Raw genomic sequence first — 12,213 nt, 5'->3', positions numbered from 1 at the left:
ATACCATATAAGGCCAACAAATTCACATGCACTCGGTTTAATGACTCAGATTACATGGCAACTGCTTATTACTTAGTCTCTTCACAGGGAAGCTTATTTTCCATCAGGATCAGTTCAATAATTATGCCTATGAGAATGAAAGAGATCACCTCTGGGGACACAGTGGTCTTGTTCAGTGTCATATTTCTTGATCAAAGCATTTTGACCAAAATGTCAAACTCGTTTCCTTCCTGGTGTTATTCCAGCATCCCCATATTGTTCACAAAACTGCTGATCATGACCACTAACGTGTTTAACTCACGCATCATGCTATGTATAGCAAATGGGCACAAACTATTGCATACGTGATACATGGCTTGTATTAAATCTGTTTTATTTAGAAACGTGAGTAAATGTATTACACATTGTAAAATTTCCAACTTCACAATTAACAAATACCAGGCGTTTTACTGAACCGCATTGTTAACTTTCTAGCTTTCGATGTTTGGCAATCAACAATTACAATGCACATTATTTAATGAAGATTGTTAACATTTAAAAAGTTTACCTTTAATACAGTATAAAAGCAATCCCTTAAATATCAGCAAAATACCCATTCTACGTTGATTACACATTTCATGTGTTTACAATGTTATCGCATTTAAATGTATATACAACACCGTATTGCAAGTAAACTATGTTCCTGTATAGCTTTGAACACAACATTGAATCAGCACTTTGAAGTGCACAACATACACTTTAATTTATACAATAACAGGATGTTAAAATCCTCTTTTTAACATCTTGGTAAAATAATAAAAGGCAAATGACACAGGAAAGCAGGAACTATAGTTCTAACAATCCTGAGAATGTTGTAGTTTTTTGTTTTATTCAAACTCTTTTTAAAGATATGTTTTGGTAGTTTCAAGTTGCTTTTTATTCCAACCACCCACATTGACCAAAAACACCACAAATCACTTCAATGTGTACCATCAATGTTGCTCTTGGGACTATCTGAACAAATACAATACACTTTAAAATTAATCTTAATATTATAATAATAAAACGACTCTTATTATGGTCACCACTTCAGATTAATACTCACTTACGTAAGTGTAATATCCATTTTAGCTTGCAACATGCCAAAAATGTATCGGCACATCACATGTAAAGAGGCATTCAGTGGCCCACGCTTGAAATAATCATAAGGTCAGCAGTGATTCGGATCACTCTTGGATTATGAGAACATAATAATGGTTCATATATCCATGTAATAAGCTAAGTGGATTCTGCCCTCGGGCAAATGAAGGGCAATTGCCTCAATGAAGGGTTGTTGCTCAGAAAAAATGGACAAGAATGTCAAGCCATTACAAGTCTTGCAATGATTTTTGTTATGAAATCTGCAAATGAAAATGGTATATGTTTATATATATAGTATGCATATTCTTAGGTTTTTTTCTGTTAAGTCACGTAGATAAAAAAAATTAATGAAAGTAAAATAAAAATAAAATAAAAATCACGACGTTTCGGAGGCAACACAAGTCTTCAAGTGGAACCGTCACAGCACGCTTGCTGTATCAAGTAAGATTTTTTATCTACGTGATTTTACCGAAAAAACCTAAGAATATGAATCCTTGCAGTCACGAAAGCTTCAAATCTAGAAATATTGTATGCAGTCTTGTATTGACCCGATATACTCTAGATTCCAACACAGTGTTAATCATAGAAGTAAAAAAATATGAAACACTTCCATTTGTAAATTGTGGATAATATAATTATTAAAATTTGGCACTAACAGTGTCACAATGGGCATTTGTTGTGAACAAAGTCACGGATACTCTCCCCCCCAAAATTGCACAAGTAATGCTGATACACCCACATTGCATTACAGTATATTTTTTTATCAGGGTGGAGTTTTTAGTCAAACCCAAAAAACAAACAATGGTGCAATTATCACAAAAACAGATTAGCAACGTGACTAAAGTATACCTACGCGACTTTACCGAAAGAACCAAAGAGTACGGATTCCTGCAGTTACGAAAGCTTCAAGTCTAGCAATGTGCATGTTTTTTTACCCCCCCCCCCCCCCCCCGTTGTGCCATGAATAAAGGAAATCCAGTCACACCGCAGCAAGCCGGATTTGTTCTTTAGCCGCACAAGGCCAGCCAACAAATAAATGAATAAAGATTTGTAAAAAATAATAATCTCTGCGTAGTTTTTTCAGTGAAAAGGAATATAGTAAACATAATCAGGTAACCATACTATTTGGTTCTTTCGCTAAAGTCACGAAGGTAGAAAATAATAGATCACGACGTTTCGATCGCAACACAAGCAACCGTCATCAGGTGAGACCAACACAGCAGGGGAAATGCTGACGAAGGAGAAAGTGCTGCTGCAACAAGAGGTTATATAATTATTATTTTATTTTATTTCTTTCTACGTGCAGTCCCTTTCTGATCTATGCCCCACCCCCTCTCTATCCTCCTGCCTCCGATCTCCCTCTTGTCTGATGCGCAGCAGTCGTTTATGACTCTTGGGGTATGCCCATTTCTACCCTTAAGAACAGAGGTCGCAAACGGGTTTTGATTCCTTACCCGTACCCGTACCCGGCCGCACCAGGGTCGCAAACGGCTACCCGTACCCGGCCGGCTACCCGTACCCGGCCGGGTACGGGTAGCCGGGTATCGGGTATCGAGTACCCGGTTGCGACCTCTGCTTTAGAAGTAACCTGCATCAGCAGCTTTCCTCCTACCTTATATAACCTCTTGTCGCAGCAGCTCTTTCTCCTTCGTCAGCATTTCCCCTGCTGCGGTTGGTCTCACCTGATGACGGTTGCTTGTATTGCGATCGAAACGTCGTCATCTATTTATTTTCTACCTACGGGACTTTACCGAAAGAACCAAAGAGTAAAGATTCCTGCAGTCACGAAAGCTTCAAATTAAGATAATGAGGTAAATGTACTTTATAGTTGACTAGCTTTACTACCCGGCTTCGCTCAGGACTTGGATTCTTGTCTTGGATTAATACACGGCCTACGCGGAGGGTTGGGGGGGGGTGATGTCAGCAGGCACACTGCATAACACTGCCGCATAAAGGGTGACATCACAGATGTGACGTCACCGCTCACTTGTGCAATATATTATATCCATTATTTCGCCCCCCCCCCCCAATTAAAAAAGTATATTTTTATACTTTTAACATTGTGTACAGTATGGAAGCTACCCACATGCTAAATTTCAAGTTTGTTGCATGTCGGGAAGTATGCTAAACATTTCAACCAGACACACTCACAAATTTCCCTTTTATATAGATAGATTATGTAATATTACTTGCATAATAAAATACACTAAGCGTTAAATTGTGTATAATGTATCACACATATATAGTGAAAGTGCATGAGATGTTATGTACTTAAAGTAAAACGTTAGTGGTGGGTTGGAGTTGGTTCTTTTACGGTGGTTTGTATTGAATCCCAGCAAGCTGCACTTTTCAACTAGCCAGACCAGGGCTGTTACTTTTTTTAGCCTGGCTAGCTGTGGTTTTAGCATATTAATTACATAGTATTATACATTACGCTCATTTGTTCTTTGTTAAAAAGACTTCATATACTTTTTCAAATACAGTCCTGTTGAAGAGGCACATACGTTTACCACATTAGATTTCTCTAAGTAGCTTTCCTGTCATGCATGTTATTTTTAAAAAATTCAGTCTACATTTCAGTCATCTCAGCACCTGCTTGTACGGTACTCCTAACGGGCCCTGTTGCATAACGTACGTGTCTTGGTATCTTACTCAGCACCACCTCCACCGCTTACAGTGCTGTGGATTCTTGCAAAGACCAGATTAAGGGTCACTCATCTTCTTATCCCACCATGCCCTTGAGGTAGGCATCTAGATGGGATGTGGCAGGATTACCAATTATGTCTGGACTTAACAGCACAGGTTGACAGTCGTAACGGACCACCAGACTACACTGAAAATACTTGACTTATGACCGATGCCCAGTTATTTTGGCGTGCTCGATCGCTTTATAAATAAATTCAGGAACATCACACGATGACACGAGTATATTTCGATGCCAGTATAATTCATATGGGCAGCAGGGTGGCACGCTGCTAACACTTGTGCCTCAGCAAGAAGGCCCTGGGTTCAATACAAATTTCTGGCACATTTCTGTGTGGAGTTTGTACGTTCTCTCACTGTTCTGCATGAGTTTCCTTCGGGTTCTCCGGTTTCTGAAAATTTATCTGCACAATGACTCAATTAGGATTACATGCAGCAACATTGCAATCCTACTGACAAATACATAGACAGGACCCTCCTGAAAAAGAATTGAGGCTTTCATGGATATACACATACATAATAGCCCAGATCTGTCCTTCTGTGACTGTGATTAACACCCCCGGATTGGTTGAAGTGCGTCACGTGACCGCGAGCTAGCAGCCAACTAGAAGTGCGCCCCTCCCAAACATGTACGCTCCCGGATTGGTTGAAGTGCGTCACGTGACCGCGAGCTGGCCACTTCCTGTTGTCGTGCGCCCCGCACCTCGGAGGCCCGAGAAGCAGCAACATGACGACCACAGCGCCGGAGATGCAGCCAAGGAAAGCTGACGGTCGATCCACTCACACACGGCTCACTCATAGACACAGCTCACTTAAACTCACTCACACACAATCGCATGCAGCTCAGAGGAGACGGGTGAGTCAGAGTGAGGCAGAGCCGTGCTCCGTCCACTGCTGCCCTGAGGGACCCCCGTGCTCTCCACCCTGGCTGAGGGAAAGCCGCGCTGTCTCCACTGCTGTCCTGAGGCAGAGCCGTGCTCCGTCCACTGCTGCCCTGAGGGAGAACCGCGCTCTCTCCACTACTGCCCTGAGAGCCGTGCTCTCTCTACTGCTGCCCTGAGGGAGAGCCCTGCTTTCTCCACTGCTGCCCTGAGGGAGAGCCGTGCTCTGTCCACGGCTGCCCTGAGGGACCCACGTGCTCTCCACTGCTGGCTTGATGGAGAGCCGTGCTCTGTCCACTGCTGCCCTGAGGGAGAGCTGTGCTCCGAGTTTTTTTGGTGCTTAAATCCACTTCTGGATGAAGGCCCACCGCACGCTGTCTGAGTGGATCGTAAGGATTTACTTGACTAGTCTGTTGGGGGCCGCCACACGCTGTGGTTGTTAGGGGGTGCCGCAGGCTGTGGTTGTTCAGGGCCGCCGCAGGCTGTGGTTACTACTATAAGCCAAGAATGTGCGTGTGTCCCGCACGTGACGTCACTCCGCATGAGGCCCACCCTCCCGCGTGATGTCACTCCATATGAGGCCCACCCCCCCTCATTAATATTCATGAGTGGGTGAATTTTTACATGAACGCAGAGGATGGTCGTGCTGAATTAAATAATTTATTATGCAAAGTCGCTTCAAATATGACGTTTCTTTATAGAAAGTGACGGTAAAAAAATAAATCTAAGCAGCAGTGCTTCATCCGTGCGTGACGTCACTGCAAAAGAGCCCCCCCCTTCATTAATATTCATGCCCGCGTAGAAATCTACACTGACGCACAAGGTCGCACACTCCACATGCCCCCCCCCCCCTCATTAATAATCATGAGCTGATAAATTTTTCTATTGAATATTTCAGATTTCCTGCAATATACACCCGTCCTTGGACGGGCAAAAAAGCTAGTACAGTACAAACATAATAATAATATGTTACACTCAAGCCAATATGCCAACCAAATTTTCTATGCAAATATATGGCATTTCCTCATCACATTATTGTCCAAATTTTGTACTATTTTATTACCCAAATTATAATTTTCCTTTAAATTTCTGCTTTCCCATATTCTATGTACCTCGTAGTGTCTTGGTTGTAACGTAAGACTTTTGGCCGAGTTTTAAATAACTGCACTATCACTCAGAACATGCAAAAAAATATCATATAACATTCTAAATATACCACCAGTTGCACTGTGCTTCCAAAATATAAGTTTTTTCAATTACAAAATAATATTTAAGAGCTTCGCGTTTCACAGCCAAATCGTTACCTGCACTGTAACAAATCTTCAATAAAATTTTCGTGACTTAAAATTTTCGTGACTGCAGAAATTAATATTCTCTGGTTCTTTCGGTAAAATCACGTAGATATAAAATAATGAAATAATAATAATAAATTCAATAGAACCCCCAAAAGTTATGACGTTTCGATCGCAACACAAGCGGTCGTCATCCGCTTGTGTTTATTATTTTTATTATTTTTAAACTAGATTCTAAGCTTTTTATTTGATACTTTTCTATCTACGTGACTTTACCGAATGAACCAAAGAATATAAATCTTAAATTAATTGGATTTGCCATGCTTCTATAATCTACTTTAATGCTAAACTGTGCATTATAAATAAAGGGTTATATGAAGCCTAAAACTCTGAAGCCTTTCAAATTAGAGTATGCGGATATACCACAAACTCAACTACTCATTTTAGAAAACATGAAACCTCGCATGAATCTATTAAAAATATGTGCATGCATGTGATGCCCACATACTTCCATAACCTTGTATCAAGTTACAAGAGGTTATAAACCCTCGACAGCTGCAGCCTGTATTATTGGAACGCATCTTGACTCCACTTGTGTTAGTATTGCTCTGAATTTCTAAAATATGTCTCTTTTGTTGACATTAAACCTTTTAAATGGGTAGGCTTGTTCTACTGGTTTGACCCTGCATAATGAGTATTAGTGTGACTTTAATAAGTCATTAAAGTACTCCCATCATAAGACATGGGCGTAGTAATACACTACATTTGCCAAATGCGTCCATGTAACAAAAAATACACATTTCAATTGGTTACTGTTCGAGGCAATGGACGTTCTATCGAAATCAATTAATTGAAATGTTACCTTTATTTGTATACACAGTACTTGGTAAACATTTTAGGTTGTTTGTGCAAAAATGTCACAGTATTTCCTTAATTCGAATTTTTTAAATGTGCATACACTCTATACAATGTTGTTTTAAATTCCGCACTGTTAGAAGTTATTTGGTGCATTCTTGTTCATGTCAACATTATTTGTTGAACGTTCCTAAGACGGTATACACTGTAAGGCCACTTTATTTATGCAACTACCTCTATTATTTGCACAATCCTACAGCATGGCCAGCAACGTTGTATACACCTCTGTCCATGCAATTCAAAAGGACAGTTGCCTACATTTGAAATAAAGTAAAGTGATTTATTAATCGATTAGAGAACTACATTTGGCACTGTAATCAATCTTTCGTGAAAGCACTTTTAAACGTAGAGTCTTAAATATGCGAAAAGAAAATGCGCTAAGCAACAGCTGTTGCAACAAAAGTACATTGTGCATTCTAAGGGTTTCAGGTATAAATGCAGTTGAATGCCCAGCTGTGTTTGTGTGTGTGAATGTGGTCACAATGTGCTGGCCAGACTTGTAAACGTACCTACCAACAACGTCCCTTCAATATTTTTACATGTTAAGCAGATAACATCTTAATGGAAACAATTTTGTTCCACTTCCATATATTAACAATTCACCAAAAACCTTGGTCCCCCTTGCAAGAATCAGTGTTTCATGTGTCCCAATGGGTCTATTTCATCTGCTGGTTAATTAAAAGGATACAAAATAAAACCACCAAATTCATGTATGAAAAATTAAAAGTCGTACACAATGCCCTGGCTACAGTAATTCATCGATAAAGTTTACAAGTCAGTTGATCAACGTCAAAACTGACAGACTTCAGTGTGGATATTGGCAATGTTTCATACCAATTGTGGATTGGCAACAATTTAATTTAAAATAACAAGCCAGCAACTAAACACTCCGCTAATTAAAAATTCCCTCCACGCGGAAATTCCGTGTTCCTATGGCTCGGGACATGTCCTGCCATGGACAAGATAAACAATATACAGTGCAAGTCGTGCAGTATTATTATTCCACCTACTCAAGACTATTCGTGCCACACTTAAGTGCAAAGTGGAATGCGAATCCTGCATTCTAATAAACAACAGATGTACAACATTACAGTCCAGGACTCGTCGTAATACTGTAACGAGTTCAGGACAGTAATATCATAGCAATGCTGTACTAATCGCTGTACGGGCACACAATACAAAATAAATGCACACATTGTAAACTTATGCAGGAGTGTAGCACTGTAGCATCAGCGAGAAAGTAAAACAAGACCGCCGTATCGTCATTATTGCTATAACTAGAGTACTGTTGACAAGTACACTGCATATCGGACAGCTACATCACCAGTGCAGCATAGTTAGAGCACAGAGTAAACATACAATGATTAAGTAGCAGACATTATCAGACAGCCACACTATATTACTCGTGCCTGTAGTATGGTGCAATCCGTATTAGGCAGCTACAACACATCACTTGCGCTGCATTACAATAAGTACTGCACTAATAACCATATAATAGGCACTAAAGTGATGCTGTTAACATGTTAAGTACATTGTTCACGTTGAACATACTACAGTACACCACTAGTAATACATTAAAGTAAACAATAAGCATTATGTTGACGAGTTAAACTCCTGTTAGATCCAGTCATGGTGCACTACAGTACTAATAGTTACACACACGACATCACTATTGCTACATCACAACACGTACACAAGGTGCAAAGCTATAGACACATCCCCGACACCAGTAATGTATTACAAGAGGCAGCATGCTGAATTGTGACTAGTTAGGAACGAAACATCGTCACCGCTAGCTGCTGCACGAGTTGACAGCACCCGAAGCAATCACTGCAACTCACTGCAACATTTACAAACAAACTAAAACCTCAAGTTTTCTTATGCTTCGTCGTGTGAACGAGTACAAATGTAAACTCAATTGTAGCATAACCTTAAGTTGTACAGAAGCGCTTCAGTGACAAACATCACACACACACATTTGGTGTCAACAAAGCAAGCGAGTCAGTCAGTCCGGCGTGCGCGTCCAACCCAACAAACTCACCACCAATAATTGGTGTTTTACCCTTTTATCTGGCAACAAAACTGACACCTTTATAACAAGGAGTCATGTTTGCATTCACCACAATACAAACAAAAAACACAACTCTGATAATGTATGCACTGTCATTGAAGTTGATTGGTCCACCGCCGAGACAGCTTTTCTTAGAGCCTAGTCTCACATGGTGTTGGACCAGATGACGCCAAAAGGCGCACAACTCAAAGACAATGAACCATCAGAGTATGAGAGCTCGGGGTGAAGCATTTACACCATTGGAACCTCCTCTGCCAGCAGCAAAATATGATCATTTATTTTTTTACCCTTTTATCTGGCAACAAAACTGACGCATTTTTTACAAGGAGTCATGTTTGCATTCACCACAATACCTGCAGTCGGAATGCAAACAAAAAACAGAACTCTGATCATGAAATTGATTGGTCCACCCCCTAGACAGCTTTTCTTAGAGCCTAGTCTCACATGGTGTTGGACCAGATGACGCCAAAAGGCGCACAACTCAAAGACAATGCACCATCAGAGTATTGAGAGCTCGGGGTGAAGCATTTACAGAGACCTCCTTTGCCAGTAGCAAGGTATAGTAAAAGGTTTTTACCATTTTAACTGGCAACAAAACTGACACCTTTATACAAGGGATCATGTTTGCATTAACCACAACACTTGCCGTCAAAATGTAAACAAAACACACAACTCTGATAATGATATGCACTGTCATTGAAATTGAATGGTCCACACCCGAGACAGCTTTTCTTAAGAACCTAATCTCACATGGTGTTGGTCTAGATGACGCCAAAAGGCGCACAACTCAAAGACAATGCACCATCAGAGTAATGAGAGCTCGGGGTGAAGCATTTACACCATTGGAACCTCATTTGCCAGTAGCAACGTATGATAATTATTTTTTACCATTTTATCTGGCAACAAAACTCACCATTCAAACGCTCACCGCCATCACCGCCACCACCGCCGCCACCAGTCAACTACCCCGTGAGTCTCCCTCCCCACGGGAGGTCGAGGAGGAACGAAGCGAGGCCGGGAGACGAAGCTGAAGCCGCCGCCGTCGCCACCGCCACTGCCTCTTGCCCATGGGGGCCTCGCCGTCACCTGCAGCCCCCAGGTGTCGCCTATGGGGGGTGGTGGAGGCGTGGCTCGTTGCGCGTTAGCAAATCGCCCCCAGGGCGCGATGCTTACGCGGCAAATGCCCGGGCACCGCGGTCGCCGCAGTGTGAGGAGCGCCCCCAGGGCGAGTTGTTTACTTGAAGCGGAATCCGGCTGAGAGGGGGAGGGGGGCGGTCCATGACGTCACGGTGACGTAAGTTGTAAACCCCAGTGCTGTGATTGAAGGCGCGGATCGATTCGTCGATTCATAAAGTAATCGATGCGTTCACGGTTCTCTGATATGGAATCGATTACTTTAAATCGATTATGTGTTAACGAATCTAGAATAAGTGTCAACGATATGCTTACTTAAAAATATATCCAATGCCGGTGAGAATCGATTATTTTTCGATTCGATTACTTGTAGTAGCGGCTTACAGACACCGTCGTCAGCTGTGATCGATCCACTGCTGGATGAAGTTCCTCCTCCTCGCCACGTGACTCTCTCTCAGGATCAATGTGAATCTTTGTATAGACTTGAGGATAAATCCGATAAGCTACTAAGCTCTTCCCCCCATCCCACAGATGTCCAGTATGGGCTGGCCAGCAAGTTGCAATAGCAAACGATACAAACAAACGTAGCGGAGATTCACGATCCTGCCATGGAATAATCCATCCAGCAGCTGCACCGACGAGGCGTTTCCATCCATTGGGCTGCCCACCGTCATCATTCTTGACATATTCTTAGGTTTTTTACGGTAAAGTCACGTAGGTAAAAACATCAAAATTAATGAAAATAAAACAAAAAATCACGACGTTTCGGAGGCAACAAAACGTCGTGATTTTTTATTTTATTTTCATTAATTTTGATGTTTTACCTACGTGACTTTACCGAAAAAACCTAAGAATATGAATCCTTGCAGTCACGAAAGCTTCAAATCTAGAATCATTCTTGACCCTCTGCCCATCGTCCCGTTCATAATCCAGGGTCCTTCACTTAATAGGAACTCAATAGGCTCTTGAATCGTGGTAACTGGTGGGATAGAATTAACGGAGTGACTCATTGCAGGTGGTGCCAATGAGTCATGATTGACGAGACGACAGGATGAGGCTTTTCAGATGCCCTGCTGCGTCATTGCCATGCCCTCCCTAGCCAAAGAGTAATCAAGTGTACCCATACCTTAGCATTGGGAGTGGCCCATTACGCAAAGCAGCCCCGAGTGAGTGAGTCATCTCGGTCATCTCGGTCAGTCGACTCGTAGCACCTGCTGGGTCTGCCCCGTGACCTCCTCCTGCCAGCGGGCGTTCGACACTTCACGTGGTAGCCTCAAGGTGCACTTGGCCTGGCACAAGCGTCGTGGTGACGTCACCGCCACTTAGTGGCGAATGGCGGTTGTTGTTGGATTTATAGAATCGCATCACAAGGATCGTGATGAATGGGAATGGCTCGTGGAGGTCTTCGTCCAGCAGTAGGTTGATGATCGTGGCTGATGATGAATGATCTACTCTGTGGACTGTGGAGATGTCTAAGTACAGGAATGAGTGGAGCAAGAGGGGCATGAAGGAAGACCACACACGAGTGGGAAAATGCCAGGAACAAAAAACGACATCCTGTCCTCTCATAGGGGAAAGCCCGTGTTTATCTAAAGGGGCCGTCCATAAATGACGTCACGCGATTTTTGACCCCCCCCACCACCTCGTCACACGGCGTCACAAAAAGTCAGACCCCCCACCCTCAAATATGACGTCACAAAGCTCTGCCCCCCTCCTTCCCCAAAACCATATTTCCATTTTGAAAATTAAACATACTTCAAATCGCTTTAAAATATTGTCATTGTGCGTATTTAATGTGGTGCTGCACTCTGATGTTGTAGGAGAAAACATTTATTTAAAAAAGTATATTTAATTAAGTAGAACGTGTTGTCTATATTTATTTAAAGTTTCGCATTTTGATGTGACGTCACATTTCTCACCCCCCCCCCCCCTCTCGTCACACATCGTCACAAATGTCTGACCCCCCCCCCTAGGTGCGTGACGTCATTTATGGACGGCCCCAAAAGCCTTGTTCGCAAATCTTTAAATTATCTTCTTCAACTTTATTGAAATTGTGCTCTTGGCGTTGAGAAGAACCCATACGGAAATCGCAGAGAAG

General features: G+C 42.1%; 1 protein-coding gene across 2 annotated transcripts in view; it reads right to left on the bottom strand.

Moving 5' to 3' along the window:
* LOC133349479 (hyaluronidase-2-like) overlaps positions 1-10,073 on the bottom strand; it is a 38,013-nt gene extending 27,940 nt beyond the window's left edge. For both annotated transcript variants that reach the window (XM_061562965.1, XM_061562964.1), the window contains exon 1: positions 9,895-10,073. Coding sequence is in view for 1 of the 2 variants with exons in the window: in XM_061562964.1 (XP_061418948.1) it covers positions 9,895-9,897 (3 nt within the window). In the remaining variant the exon portion in view is untranslated. The remainder of the gene's footprint in view (positions 1-9,894) is intronic.
* Positions 10,074-12,213: the final 2,140 nt, after the last annotated feature.

Source organism: Lethenteron reissneri, chromosome 30, assembly GCF_015708825.2.
Source record: "Lethenteron reissneri isolate LAM-NWPU_2019-01 chromosome 30, ASM1570882v1, whole genome shotgun sequence".
In the NCBI taxonomy this organism is placed as follows: Eukaryota; Metazoa; Chordata; class Hyperoartia; order Petromyzontiformes; family Petromyzontidae; genus Lethenteron; species Lethenteron reissneri.
Note: the sequence above shows the minus strand (reverse complement) of the source record. Positions and strands in the feature narration are given on the sequence as shown.